Source organism: Lithobates pipiens, unplaced genomic scaffold (genome assembly GCF_037356315.1).
Source record: "Lithobates pipiens isolate NorthernLeopardFrog02 unplaced genomic scaffold, aLitPip1_a1.2 Scaffold_8, whole genome shotgun sequence".
NCBI classification, from domain to species: domain Eukaryota; kingdom Metazoa; phylum Chordata; class Amphibia; order Anura; family Ranidae; genus Lithobates; species Lithobates pipiens.
The window spans coordinates 140,240,290-140,256,282 of NW_027507903.1; the positions used below are offsets into that span (position 1 = coordinate 140,240,290).

Here is a 15,993-nt window from a genome sequence, read left to right on the forward strand (position 1 = left end):
TGTAGGTGCTACTTAGAACCACTAAAAAGATAAATAAGAGACCTGTGTAAGACAAGGACACTACATTAATCAATAAGAGGGCCTGTCTTAACACTATCCTGTTGAGGGAAATAAAACTGCTTCCCTTTTATCTTTATGTCAGCAAAAGACCAAAGGGAAGCCTACTTAAGGGAAATAGATTAACAGAAGCTTGAACCCTGGGTTTAAGGCATGCCCAATCTATGTCCTTACTTACGCCTGAGAGCCTTCTTCAGGAGATTAAAGTCCCTAGCAGGAGTAGACTACCCATATTGCTATGTCTAGTTTTGCTAAAAGGGCAAAATGAAGGCCATGCACCGAGCCGAAACCTATTCGATCGGGTATACATCTTTATACTTCATCCTCAGGCCCTAATACTCCTCTGAACAGAACTCTCCAAGTTCTTACTAAACAGGGCGATTCATTATCCCCTTCCTCCAGTGTCCCATAACCCTACAGGGCTTCAACCCTAGGAAATGGTTCTGGCATCCCTGAATGCAAGTGGTCAAGGTTTTCTGACATGTGGCAGCTGCAGCCCGAACTCCTGGCCCCTCCATGGAAAAGAAGGCTGAAATACAAAAGGTGATACATGCATTATTAATATCACAAATAAAATGATCATAGATTGTGGGCACGGCACAATAGATTTAGACAGAAAGGACACAAGCATAGACAACAATGTTGTGTGCCTGAGTGTGACTAGCTAAACCAATATATCAAATATGGGAAGAGACCCAAATCTGAACCTCAACGTAGACAAACAGTCCTCATAGTCTGGTTTTCTGATGTGCTGCCAAGACGTAAAAACATTAAGACTCAAGCAAACCCTAAATGCTGCGTATTTCTTTAGTGCAGCTAGCTAGGTCATAACTGATATATAAATACGGAAAGGACAGGAACCCCCTTTACTGTTGTGCTTTACCTATGTACAGCAAAACAAGGCTATAAAGACAGAAAGACCCAAACTTCTATGTTGTGTATTTCTGACAAACCACCAAATACAGTTATAAGATTAATATGAACACCAACTCCCGTGTTGTGCATTTCTGCTATGCCACAGGGAAAAATATGGAACACAAGACAATCCTTTCTGTCATGCACTTCTGTAGTGTAGTTCAGATAGAACCAACACTGAGAAAGGACACGAGCAACCTGCAGCATTGTGTTTTTCTGAAACAGAAAGCACCAACAAGCTTCAATCTTGAGTATTTCTGCTGTGCAACAACATAAAAGCAGACACTGAGGAAAAAGACAGACAGCCTTTACAGCTGCAATCTTTCTGGTCCGCTGCAAAATAAAACAATAACGCCATGATGAGTATTCCTGCTGTGTAGCAAAACCTCAATCAGAAGGGACAGATAAGTTTAGGGTTCCCACACCCGTGCGACCCAACCTGCGACTTGGGACTGCAAGACGCATGAGAAGTCATATACTATGGCTTCCAATGGGTACCATTTGTGTCTGTGCGACACCAGCAGTCCCTGATTCCTGGATCCACAGACCTCAAGATTACACAGGTCGCAGGGAAAAAAAAAAAACAAATAGCAATTTTCAGGTCGAACAAGTAAGGGGTCCCCAATGCTGTGACTCCCTGGAAGATTGCAGCCAACAAACCCCTGCTGTGTATCCCTAAGATGCAGAAAGGTAGATCCATGAGAAACACTGCTTAGCCTGATATACAAACGATAAGGCAGTAAATATAGGACATACAGGACACAAACATTCAATCTTTGTGTATGTCTGATGTGTAGTAATATACCAATACTGAGCAGAGAGGCCACCATCCTCAATGTGTCTCTCAGCTGAGCAGCAAAAACAAAATCAGAAAAAGACAAGCAACCTTCACTGCTGTGTCCTTTCTGATATGCAGCCAATAAGGCAGTATATGCAAGACATAAAAGGACAGACAACCTTCAATCTTGTATATGTCTGATGTGCAACAATATAACAATTCTGAATAGAGATAGCACATCCATATTGAAGCGATTTGGCCTTGCGACTCAACATGTCAAATCGCATGGCTAAAATCAGCACAACACCACTTTGTGGTGCTACACGGATTACCAAAGGCAGTATATGTACTACACCTGGCAGGGGTTCAATTTGTATTTCTGCTATGTAGCCCAACAAATTTGAACCATCAATTTTCACTGCTGCCTTTCTGATAAGGCAGTAATACAGGACACAAAAACCTCACAGACCTTAATGCTGTATAAATCTGATGTGCAACAATAAAACACTATGAATAGAGATAGCACATCCATATTGAAATGATTTGTCATGCGACTCAACATGTCAAATCGCATGTTTAAACTCGGCAGCCATTGCTGTTAATAGCACTGTCTGAATCAGCACAGCGCCACGCAAATCAGGACCATCAGACTTCACTGCTGCCTTTCTGATAAGTAACCAACAAGGCAGTAAAACTGGACACAAAGCCCCACAGACAGACCTCAATCTTGTGTATGTCTGATGTGCAACAATATAACCATTATGAGCAGAGATGTCACCAGACACAATGATGTGCATTTCTGCTGTGCAACACAAAACCAGAAAGTACAGACCACCTTCACTGTTGTATTTTTCTGATCTGTAGCCAAACAAAGCAGTACCTTTAGTATATAAAGGACAGCAAACAAGCTTCAGTGCAGTGCATTTCTGATGTACAGCAATATAGTCCTTATTAAGCAGAGATGTCACAAATCTCAATGTGTATTTCTGCTGTGCCACAAAAACATCCCAGCAAGCACAAACCTTCACTACTGAGGTCTACTGGTGTGCAGCCAATGAGGAGTCATGGTCTATCCCTTTATGAAATAACAGGCAATTTATTTCATAGGCATAGCCTGGGCTGTAGATACTAAACCTTCACCACCAGAGAAGGAACAGATCCTAAAATGGTTGGACACCCTACTATTAGTAGTAGTTGTTGTCCTACCTTACCTCCATAGACTGAGCAAACGCTAGCCAGCACCTATCCAGGTGGTGCTGATTAGCAACTAAAGTCTCAATGAGCCCAGCCCTAGAGACCAATTTAAGACCTCTCTAGAAGAAGTGGTTACCAGTTTAGCCTGGGAGGTAAATAGCTATTTGCAGGCTTCAAACAATTAATTATGTAGCTCTTGCATAGGTTTGCACAGAAAATCCTCAATTAAAAGGATGTAGGGAGCAATCTATGGTGAATCGCCTTTAGATCTGCCACTGAGTGGATTGTAGCCCAAACCAATAAAAAAAAAAAGTTTCTTCTTACCTCCTACACTATAATATAAACACAGTGTAAAGGTGGAGTGGGAGGTTGGAGCTTATGAAAGTTAACTATAGCAGGCAACCCCCAAAAGGAGGATCTGTGACAAGGGAACCCCTACTGTGCCACACAGTAGCTTGGTCTCTGCCCATCCTTGAATGTTAGGTCAGCTTTTAAACATTGTGAAGCAACTTCAGATTCCTAGCAGCTGGGCTAATAGGGCCGGTAACCTAGTGCACCTGCTGACCAGGGGAGCTTCTGAATCCACCAACCACTGCCCAATTAATAACCTGTTCAGTGGTATACCTGGCCTGTAAGTAACTTTGTATCTACCAGGTCCCCTCTGTACGCTATATTCATCCCTACTAAATGTACCACAACTGGGCATGTAGGGAGAGGCTGGCAACCTACTGCTGCGATAACCACAGTGTCTCTGCTGTAAGAGGGAGCTGTGGCTGGTGGTTTTAGCAGTGGCGTCTGCGCTATTTGTATCCCGACCCCAAGTTCTGCACTGCACCAGTCAGTATATACACGGGGAAGGGGGAGCAATGGCCTACCTACCTCTTTCTCATCTGAAGTGGTTTAGGCACACTCGTTCCTCTGCACCACCTGTCCACCATACAGCTTCTCTGATGTAAGAGGGGCTGCAGCTGGTGTTTTTAGCAGAAGCTTAAGGGCTATTTGAATCCAGACCCCAGGTGAGATCTCAAATGCCCAGGAACCCTCTGGCTGGAATTGGGGATTTTGCAGCTAAATTCCCACGGCAAAAGGAAAGTAAAGCACTCACCGTTGTCGTCTTCCTCTTTTTGCCACAGCCAGCGGGCCTGCTTTTCCATCCTTATGGTCCACACGCAAGGAGGATAGCCGCCAAAGTGCTTCCCCCCCCCCCAACTGCTGTCCCCATAGGGAGGTGCCAGGTTAGGCTGTGTCCTGCACTGTACCAGTCAGTCTATATACATGGGGGGGGGGGGGCAATGCCTTCCATTCCTCATTCCCATCTTCATATCTGAGGTGGTTAAGGCAGACATCCACCGTAGTAAACTGGTGCCTCCTCGCTCTAGAGAAAGGAGGATGTGGGCGCCTGCTCCTACTGACTCACAGCCTTCCCTCCTGGGTAAGAACGCCGCTGCCATTTTCCCGAAGTTTGAAAATGACGCGGTGCTTGTTGCCACGCCCTCTCCGGCAGCCCACGCGAGCTACCGGGGAACCAGGAGTCGGGGACAAGATCCCCCTGGAAAGAACCGATGGCCAGCACCCCCGTCTGAACAGCCACCTGTACAGGTAAGGAGGGGGAGACAGGATAATGGCCCCTGAAGTTCTGGGTACACCACTGTACCCAGGGTCCTTCAGCTCTCAGGGGGGCTCTTCCAATTTCTGCTGCCCGACCTGAGGAAAAGATAGGGGAACCCCCCAGGAAGGACAAGAATATCCTACCAGACCCAGAGGCTTCCCAGGCTTGTGGTCCGGCTCCCAGGGGGAGACCACCAGCCCCAGGCTTCGGGTCATTTGGAAAAAAACAAACAGTTTCGCTGTGTAGGGAGAAACACAATCAAAAACTGAGGATCAAGGGGAAGGGTGGGGACTTAAAACAGCTGTCGATTGATTGTGTTTCCTGTGGGGAGGAGCCTCTCATCTCTCAGGTGTGCCGTCCTGGAAGATGACTTGAGAAAAAAAGTATTCAAAAAAAGCAGATCTGACGTTTTGAATCATTTGAAGTGTAGAGGAGGGCTTTGGGGTCTTATAGACACCCGATCCCTCCATAAAGAGTACCTATCACTGCCTATTAGGCCTCATGCACATTGGACGTTTTTACAGCAGCTGTTTTTGGCAGCAGACTTTTTTTTTCTACAGTCATTAAACTCTCCATCATGTTATCCTATGTGTCCATGCACACAAAACTCATTACAAAGCTACTGACATTTTTATAACATTATTTTAACGTCCAGTGTGCATGAGGCCTTACTGTCATAAGAGATGTTTACAATAACAGTGAAAAAAAAATTTTTAAATGACAGTGTAAGTATTTCACGTGACACTGTCACCCAGATGCAGCGTGCCACTCGCCACCAGATGCAGCGTGCCACTCGCCAGCCTGAGCCGGGTGTTGGTCCAGGGACCTGGCGGATCCCGACTTCCATTGTCGTGATGACGCGGACCCTGGACCTACTACTGTGACGTCAGCGAAAATGGGTCACAGGAGTGTAAAATTAACTGCACTTTTGATCAACAGGAGAAGTTTTGGCCGTCTAATTTCATGAGATCATTTACAAGGGTGTGTTTAGGGGCAGAGCAGGGTAGGGGTTGGGTGGGGCAACTGGTGGCAATGAATTCTTAAGGCCTGGCTAGTAGCTCAGGATTTTAAATTGTGAGCCGCCCCTGCATTACAATTTTAAGTCAAATTTTACCAGTATTGTGCATTACAGGCAGTCCCCGGGTCACAATCATCTGACTTGCAAACATCTCCTACTTACAAACGGATGGAGACAACAGGGAGTGAGAGGAAATCTACCCCTAGGAAGGGAAATTAACTCCTGTAATGGCCATCATGGGGGAAAAAAAAAAGAAAAAGTGTCTCCAACTATTGTCAATCCTTGTTTCCACAACAACCTAAAATTTTCAAAATCCAATTGTCAAAGGGACAGAAGGTGAGGTGAAATCTTCTGACCAGGGGCACAGACAGCAAAACAAATTATACAGGTGTGTTACCCCTTCCCTATGCTATCCAAAAAACAATTTTTTTTTGGCTGGAGCTACAAAAAAATAAAAAAAATAAAAAAAATAAAAGTACCCGTTCGAACTTACAAAGTGAACTTAAAGCGGGATTCCACCCTAAAGTGGAACCTCCGCTGACCGGATCCCCCCCCCCCCTCCGGTGTCACAATTGACACCTTTCAGGGGGGAGGGGGGTGGAGATACCTGTCAAAGACAGGTATTTACACCCACTTCCGGGCATAGACTCCCGTGGGAGTCTACGCCATTTCCTGCCCTGCCGCGCTGTCTGCTGGGACACACACGGGTCCCAGTGACAGCGCGGAGATTTCCTATTGCGCGGCGCAACTCGCGCATGCGCAGTAGGGAACCGGGAAGTGAAGCCGATTCGCTTCACTTGCCGATTCCCTTACCTAGAATGGTGGCGGCAGCAGCCGAGGGCCGAGCGATCGATCAGCCTCGGCATCGCTGGAACCCGGGACAGGTGAGTGTCCATTTATTAAAAGTCAGCAGCTGTAGTATTTAAAGCTGCTGGCTTTTAATATTTTTTTTTTTTGGTGGAATCCCTCTTTAAAGTTGTGTTGCACAGAAAAAAAAATCATTAAAATTCCTAAAAAAAAATACAAATTTGGAATTTTTTTTTTCTAACTCACCTCTAAATGCATGTTGCTAGGGGGTCCCTCGTAGTCTGCCTCCTTCAGTGCCTGGGCTGATGACATCACTTTCCCTCGGCGCAGGAAGGGCTCAGCTCTGCCCCCTCTCTCCTGTCAGTCATCTGCGACACGCGACAGGTCCCAGATGACTGCTCGGCGAATCACGGCGCGCAGCACATGCGCAGTGGGTGCCCGGCTGTGAAGCCACAGCTGGGTGCCCACAGTTGCAATGCCAGCGCCACGGAGCGGAGGGGAGGCGAGTGGGGCTTCGATCCCCTGCATCGCTGGACCCTGGAACAGGCAAGTGTCTGATTATTAAAAGTCAGCAGCTGCAGTATTTGTAGCTGCTGACTTAAATTATTATTTTTTATTATGGAAACTCCTCTTCAAGAACAAACCCACAGAGCCCATCTTGTTTGTAGCCTGTAGATTGGCTGTATATGCAAAATAAATATATCCATGCAAAAACATCTCAGCCTTTAGTACTACTTTATTATAAAGATTGACATCCCCATGACAAGTGATATAAAAAGCATTCTTCTGCTGCAGAAAAGTCTTGCTGGCCATACACTTTCAATTTTTGTACGAGAAGAATTGTACAAACACTTTTCATACATTTGATGAATGGACAAACGTCATTCAAAAACGTCACTTGCTTTTAACATTCAATTTGAAAATGAATGTCATTTCTGAAAGAAAAAACACATACACTGTCTGAAAATGTGTTCGATCGAGAAACATTTTCTATTCTGCTCCTTCCAATTTTCCCATCACTGTGGTTGAAAATGAACATCGATTTGACCTTAAACGATTAGTAAATTGAACAAACGTTCTTCAAACTAAGATTTTCGAAGGAAAAATGTGTTTGTTTATGGCCAGCATAAGTGACAGCAGGCCCAGGTAGCCTGCATCAAGTGACCTGCCTATGACAAGTGAGTGTCATGCATAACATTATAGTACAGTCCTATTTGAAAATTCACAAACAGTGTTTTAGGGCTAAATTTTTTTTGTTTTTTTAAGCGGAGTTCCACTTGTTTGTACGTTTATTAAAAGTCAGCGGCTACAAAAGATGTAGCTGCTGACTTTATAAACAGACACTCACCTGTTTCCCACCGTCCAGCGATGAAGGCGCCCGAAGCCTCGCTTCTCTCTATGGCGCCGTCATTGCAAGTGTGGGCGCCTGGCTGTGACAGCTTGCGGCTTCACAGCCGGGCACATACTGCACATGTGTGAGTGGCCAGGCAATCTTCTGGGACCTGTGACGTGTCAAAACAAGATGTGTTTATTCTATGCTGTGCCTGCATTTTGTGTTCCCCTCCGTTTTATTTATTAATTTTTTTGTTAAACCAGCAGGCTGAACAAAAAAAATAAAAAATGAAGGATTCCTGCATCCACACAAGTGAGGTGGATAGAGGAATTCTCCCCTCTGTGTTATTGTATTCTCACAAGCTATCTGTATCCTTGCTGTCAGAACACACTGATCAGCAGTAAGGATGAGCTCCGGCGTGTTCGCATGCTCCACGTGCAGAGCCCGCCAGAAATTTGGCGCAGCAGGTCTTTGACAAGTCACATGACCTTGGACCCACCCCCAGGGGGCTCTCTTACACTATTCCTCCAGCACACATAACAGGGCCCCCTGGTGAGCAGATCTTAGTGGAGAGCTTATCAGGGTGGCATCATTTAGCAGATAGTCCATTGATCCCAGTATGAGTAGAGAGCAGCACAGAGGTCTTCTATGTGCACACGTCCACCCCCATCCCTCACCAGTCCATATCACACTGAGGTTTATCTACACTGATCAGCCATAACATTACGACCACCCACCATAACCCATGAGGGCATGAACTCCACTACACCTCTGAAGGTATGCTGAGGTATCTGGCACCAAGCGGTCAGCAGCAGATCCTTCAAAAGGAGAAGTACAGCCAAAGCTTGTTTGGCTGTACTTCTCCATTAAATCACAGCACTCCTGTGACCCCTTTTCAGGATACAGTGGGTTGAAGTCCGCTGTCATCACAGAGCCGTCCAGGCTCAGGTAAGATTGTGACAAAGGAGTCGGGATCCGCCCACATGCCTGGACCGGCACCCAGTTCGCCCCCTCCACAGCCCAGCGCTCCAGTGAGTGCTGGGGGGGGGGGGGGGGGGGACAGAGCTGAGGCATATGTGCCGTTTGCTTCAGTGAGTGTGCTGTTACCGGCGGCTCTGGCCAATCACAGCGCTGGAGCTGCTATACCCAGAAGTAACCCCCTGGGGAGCGATGTTGCCAGCTGGTGCTGTGTACGGGCACTGCAGCGAGGGCTTCAATCTCAGGCGAGTATTACATAATGATATGCTATGCATACTAGCTCATTATGCCTTTGTCTTGTCTGGTTTTTTTTTCAAAGTGGGTTTACAAGCACTTTAAGTCCTGTAAGTTGGGGAAGTGACGCCTCCATGGATCGGAATTGTTTTTACAACGATTCCCACGGATACTTGATTGGATTGAGACCTGGAGAGTTTGGAGGCCAAATCAACACCGCAAACTCATTGCGTTCTGCAAACCACTTTTGAATTCATCAGCCCAGGCCACCTTCTTCCATTGAGGTCCAGTTCTGCATAAGCAGACTTGGACCATCCATCTGTCTGCTCAGCAGGGATTGGCAGACAGATTCCCCGCTCAGCAGGGGGTCCGCCCCTTGTGGAAGGGATCTCATGGTAGCTCTTCTATTGGATCGGACAACATGGACCCACCTTCAGTCCCCACAAGCATCAGCAAACCCGGGTCCTACCACCGGTCTTCCTCCCTTGGACCACTTTCGATCAGTCCTGGTCCCTGCACACCGGGAACATCCCACAACACATGCAGTTTTGGAGATGTTCTGACCCAGTCTTTCCAACCATTATAACCTGTTTCTTGTCAAAGTCCTTCAAATCCTAACGCATTGCCCATTTTTTCTGCATCAACTTCAGGGACAACATGTTCACTTACTGCCTGATACATCCCACCCACTGTCAGATGTCATTGTAATGGGATAATCAATGATGTGGAATGACACAATCACACCCGGTGTACCGGGGTCCTTCTCCTCCCCCCATAGTCATCCCCTATGAAGGCCTCCATCGCGCCTACCTCCTGCCGCTGCCTCTGTCCGGGGAGGTCTGCCCAGCCAGGCTCGTGACGGAGGATTTCCGTTTCGGGACATTTCTTTTTTTAGACTTCACTTTGTCGGAGGGCGGAGAAGGGTCCGCCGGGGGCGCCATGACCTCCTCCCCCTCCATGGTGAGCTCAGCAATCAAACGGCGGACAAGAACGTTCTTCTCACGGCCACCCGCCCTGCCGCTAGTTTGAAAAGAGCGGAAACTGGGCAACAGCCAATTGGGTGGCAAGGACAAGGGTTGCTAGGAGATGAATAAAGGGTAAGGCGCAGCTCTGAGAAAGAACTCGACGCATGCGCTTTCTCGTCTGCTGGCTAGGCGGACATTTTACATGAGGGCACTTCTGTACTGAACTGTGAGGAAGTTGTTTTTTCTATTTATTTGTGGAAATCAAATGGATAGACTTTAAAGACAAGTCACGATGTACGCATGTACTCGCTGTATAGGACATTCAACTGAGAAGAAAAATATAGTTTGTAGCATCACGCTTTTCAACACCAGTGCTACAGACCTCAACAACTGCAGTGTCACAGACTCCACCCACCACTGTTTACAGACTCCACCCCCTCATCCACCACTGTGCACAGGCCCCTCCCCCCTCACCCACCACTGTGCACAGACCCCTCCCCCTCATCCACCACTGTGCACAGACTCAACCCACCACTTTGCACAGACTCCACCCCCTCATCCACCACTGTGCACAGACCCCACCCCCTCATCCACCACCATGCACAGACTCCACCCCCTCATCCACCACCGTGCACAGACTCCACCCCTCATCCACCACTTTGCACAGACCCCTCTCCCTCATCCACCACTGTGCACAGACCTCACCCACCACCATGCACAGACTCCACCCCCTCATCCACCACTGTGCACAGACCCCACCCACCACTGTGCACAGACTCCACCCCCTCATCCACCACTGTGCACAGACCTCACCCACCACCGTGCACAGACTCCACCCCCTCATCCACCACTGTGCACAGACCCCACCCACCACTGTGGACAGACTCCACCCCCTCATCCACCACTGTGCACAGACCCCATCCACCTAAGCACCACAAACCCCACTCCCCTCAGCTACCGTTGTACTTTAGACCCTAAACAGACGCCACTGCTAGTGCCACAGACCCCACCTACTCTAAGTCACCACTGTGCCCCCAAACCATTCAGCCACTGCTATGGCACAGACCCCTCCCCCCTTGGTAGTCGCTGTGCCACAGACACAACCCCACTGCTGTGCTACATGTAGGCAGGCTGAAACATGTAGTTAGTTCCTGCAGCCAGCCCAAGCTGGGAATGGGGTAAAACATTTTTGATTCTGTTTTCCAGGACTTGGTTATGGTGGGCCCTTAGGTGATATAAAGTAGGGGGACCACTAGGACCAGTTGCGAAGGAGGCAGAGTAGAGAACGTAGTGCATTGGCCCACCTGTGAGCGCATGGGCAGTGCTGAAGATACCGAGAGCCACAGACAGTATCCAAGTCATGGAAAATGCCTATATGGACTCATGGCTGGGCCACTACATAATTTTTGCCTGGGTTCACATATATGCAAATTGGAATGCAGGTTTTCCTGCATCCGATGACAGGCGAGTGTGACCGACTCCCAATGTAGCCAGTTCACACAGGTCTCGGACGGCCACGGTCTGCTTTGCAGAAAAGTCCTGTGCATCTTGGGGCTGGTTCAGGTGCGAATTCAGGCAGAAAATTTGGACCTGAACTGGTGAACAGGGACGCATGCTGGGAACTGCAGCTGGACATATGTGAGCCCAGCCTCAGAGTTAGGAGCAGAACGTTGTTCATGTTGTATTGCCATAAAGCTTTTTTTTTTTTAAACCGTAAAAGTTATCTTAACCATTATGAGCCTGGCCTGAAGGGGTGCATGCTGATTCTGGTGTATCCCAAAGAGCCTGGGTCTGTAATTGCACTATGGGATATGGGTAACACTACTACAAATGGTTACCTCACCAAGACAAGGAAAAGGAAAGTAGCTGCTATGGGTAACCAAGAGATTAAACAGCTACAAGTAACCAGTTAGGTGTGGTACCTGGTTAGGTGACAGGTCCTCCGGTAGCGAGGGGGTCAATGTTATGGCTCACTCCGCAGCAGTCCGTCTCCCACAGCAGCTAGGAGCAGATAAGAGGTTTGAAGGTCTATGGCCTGGTCACATGGTTTGGGAAAGAAAAAGGTAAGTGAGCACACACGAGGTCCACCCTAGGTGCTCAGCGGGACCCCATTCTGTTACTGGGAGTGAGGTAATAGAGGTACCCTGGATTGGCAGAGTGGGTGCAGGCTCAGCACATCCCTCCTAATGCAAACACACAAGTACAGTGTGTGGTGACATGGGACAAGTCGTTTTTCAGAGGATTCTGCATTATTACTGCACGCAGTGAAAGCTCATCTCTAAGTCGGGGAACTGCCTTAAAGAGGAAGTAAACCCTGATGGGTTTACTTCCTCTTTGCTTCCCTGCAAAGGCAAAGCATAATGGGCTCCTATGCATCACATAGTAGTCCATTATACGTCACTTACCTGACACAGGAGCCTGCGATGTCTCCGATATACTCGCTGGCTGGAAGCGTCCATCTTCCTTCTGGGTTCATGGACTCTGGCTCTGTGACTGGCCGGAGTTGCGTGCGAGCTGCCAGTCACGTCATGTCCTTTAATGAAAACGGCACGCCGTGACCCTTCTGAAGTGCGCATGCACCGAATACATCGGCGCATAAGGAATCCTCGTACGGGGAATTGTAGATTTAGGAGATATTTACAGGACCTACAGGTAAGCCTTAATCTAGGGCTTACTTGTAGGTGAAAGTGTGTTGTAAGGGTTTACAACCACTTTAATGTTTGATTCTGCACATGATCACAATCTCCGCCTGGTCCCAGGCATTGATGAGCAAGCTCCGCATTGGTGTTACCTCACATGAATAGGTGCAGTAAATCCCGCTACCCCAGCTATTTTGCGATAATCCCTCTCCTCTCCTTAGCCACCACTGTGGCACAGACCCTCCTCCCTTCTAATGCCATTATTAGAGAAATGTAGCCGTACCTTCCCCCTTACTGTACAACCACTGCAGTGCTACAGCACCCCTCCCTCCACAGGCTGTAGATCACCTTAACTATACAAGCCGGCTGCATGAGGGGAGGGGCAGGGAGCAGTGGCATTATAATGGCTGCTTGAGCAAAGAGCCCCTAAAGCACTACACAACCCGTTCCTCAGAGCCTGAAGCCACAGCTCTATGCCATGTTGTGACATTCATACAGAGATTCCAACCTATGATGAATCCTACAGCAGGAAAGGGCACCAGTTACAGCATTCCCTGCAGCATTGACAATGGCAGCTGTACAGATGGGCGTGCCAAACCACCAAGCTACAACCGCATTGCATGCAGCTGCAAGGCAATTGCAGTGCAGAGCCAATCATTTGACTGGGTCCCATTCAGTGTCAGTACTGCCTGTAGAATGTGACCGTTTCATTCTTGTCATGACCGCAAAGAATCATGGTTGTGACATTTACAGCCTGAGTGGCTGCATGTTCTTCCATAGGTGGACAGTCAGGAATCAGTAAAAGCACAGCTGGCAGTTTTTACAGGCACCTTGGTCATCCGTGCAAACAAGGCCTTAGGCATAGGAGGCCAGTGTTCTCTAAAATATTGCTTTGTTCCTGGCCAGTGACTAAATGGATTGCAGCCAGACACCTGACATTTTCTGAAGGAAGACAGCAGTACAACATAGAAAGTTCAGGCTTACACCTTTTCTTGCAAAAAAATTACCTGCTTTATGAGCTGTCAAGAATCTATATTGCTACTGGCCATATGGCTACTCTAGGTACTGATGTTTCCAAACTCAATCACAAAATTGTAAGGCCCCTTTCACACATGCGGATGATATGTCCGTATTTCATCCATCCGTTTGCAGATGAAATACGGGCATACATTCATCCCTATGGGATAGCGGGTGTCTGCGGATGAACATCCGCAGACACCCGATTTCCTCCGCAACAGTCCGATTCTGCAGACGGAGGAAAATCCTATTTTCTATCTGTCTGCAGAGCGGATCGGATGAACACGGACACACGGTCCGTGCTCATCCGATCCCCATAGAGGAGAGCGGAGAGCTGACAGGGCGGTCCCCGCACAGTGTGCGGAGACCGCCCTGTCCGCAGCCGGCTCAGCGGGGACAACGGAGCGATCCCCGCTGAGCGAGCGGATCATCACGGGGCGGATCATTACTGATCCGCCCCGTGTGAAAGAGGCCTAACATATTGCAGTTTACCAGTTCCTAGATGTGGTGGCTGCATTAGCTTTCTTTTCAAAGGCATTTTTCTTTATTTTCACTTAGTGATTCTGTCAGTCCAAGGGCAACAATGCTTATTCACCCTTAAAGCATTTATTACCCCCAAAAAAAATATATATATATTGTTCCCTTAAAGCATGAACAATGCTTGTGCTATGTAATTTGGTCCCTTCTATCACCAACCCAAAAAAAAAAAAGTCTGATCCTGCCCTGTCCTCTGTAAACTGACCACGGTTTATCATGGCTGTTGAAGCCTGACCTTGTGGACAATTCACATGCCTCCATCCACTCCCCTTCTGCTGCTATCATAAATACACTATCAACATACAATCCCCTCTGTAAAATAACTGTAGCGATAACCCTGTGGGGTTGCTAATTGATGTGGCCCACCTGTCACCCTACCCTGCCCAGCCCTCACCTCCCAGACACTCCAAGACAATGAACAGTCCGTTTTGTGTGTTTTTTTTTTTTGTTATTTTATTGAGGGAATTCAACTTGGATGGGGTATGGGAAATATGGGATGCACAGTAGAATTATAGCAAACTTGCTAGGGACGACTATGTACACTCCTTCAAATTGGCTTAGCCAGGCCTTAGAAATTGCCCTTTGCAGGCAGGGACCGTGGGTCCCTTTAGTGTAAACAGAAATTATGTAAAGGTCCTGTTAGTGCTAGCTGTCCTCCTGGCTGCAGCTGCCAAACTTCACTGCCCATGACATTGCAATCCTCACTTCTGGCTCCACACCCAGCTCTGACAATTTCCTCACAGTCCTCGCTGCCATGCTTCTCCAGTCCCCCCCGACTTCACATGTCACTTAACAGCTCTCCTGGCTGCAACCGCTGGTTCCCTCCTGAAGACTTCCCCAGCAGCACTAGCTCCTGCAGTTCTCAGACTCCTCCTGGTTGAATCTTTCAAGGCCTCCTTCCTGCCTCTGAGTCCCAGTTCTTAGAAGTTTTGTAGTACAGGCAAAGCTAACACCTACCTAGGTAGAGGGTGCTACGTGTGTGCGTGTAAAGATACTGATTTATACCTTAGCGCTTCTCCCGATACTCACATGTCTCCTCGGCTCTCTTCTCCCCAGCTGACATCAGTGGGAGTTCTCGGCCCCTCCTACTATAGCCATCAGCCAAGGAGAGAGCCAAGGAGTCACGTGAGACGCTCCTATATAAAGTACAGATCAGCTTTTTATAACAGACACTAGGTCACATAATAGTGTAGTGGCTTAACAACCACTTTAAAGAGCGACTCCAGGCTCCTTCAGAAAAAAAAAATAAATAAAGGCAGCAGCTACAAATACTATAACCGCTGACTTTTAATATTAGGACACTTACCTGTCCACAAATCCAGTGGCATGTTCAGTCCTGCCAATATTTTGCCTTTTCTTGTAAGGGAAACCAGCAGTGAAGCCTTGCAGCTTCACAGCCTGTTACCTAATGCGCATGCGTGAATCACTTTGTAAATGGGCCGGCGGTGGGGAAAGGAGAGGCCAACTTCTAGGTGACTTTGCCACAGCAAAATTCAGCCAGAAGTGGAAAAAGGTACCTGCTCCCCACGAAAGGTGCCAAATGTGGAAGCAGAGGGGGCAAACAAGCAGAGCTTCCCTTTGGGGTTGAGCTCCACTTTAAGTTAAATAAATAAATGTTGTATGCCACTTGCCAACCAAGCCCTTATACCCCCTTCCAGGCCAATTTTTTCCTTTCAGCACTGTCGCACTTTGAACGACAATTGCACACTCATGGAACGCTGTACCCAAACATTTTGCTTTGAGACAGATCGTGCTTGTTTTGGTGGTATTTAATCAAAACTGGGGTATGTATTTTTTGCCAAATGGGAAAGAAAAAAAAAAAAACACACCAAAACAAATTCATAAATAAGAACTCTTCTTTGCTGACAAGGAGGCACTGTTCCACACTGATGATCTTGCCCATGTCCCGTGT

General features: G+C 47.7%; 1 protein-coding gene across 1 annotated transcript in view; it reads right to left on the minus strand.

Moving 5' to 3' along the window:
- The window catches only part of NET1 (neuroepithelial cell transforming 1), a 51,751-nt gene extending 41,815 nt beyond the window's left edge, over positions 1 to 9,936 (minus strand). Inside the window, exon 1 of the mRNA XM_077469486.1 lies at positions 9,734 to 9,936. Within this exon, the coding sequence (XP_077325612.1) occupies positions 9,734 to 9,882 (149 nt within the window). The 5' untranslated portion in view covers positions 9,883 to 9,936. The remainder of the gene's footprint in view (positions 1 to 9,733) is intronic.
- Positions 9,937 to 15,993: the final 6,057 nt, after the last annotated feature.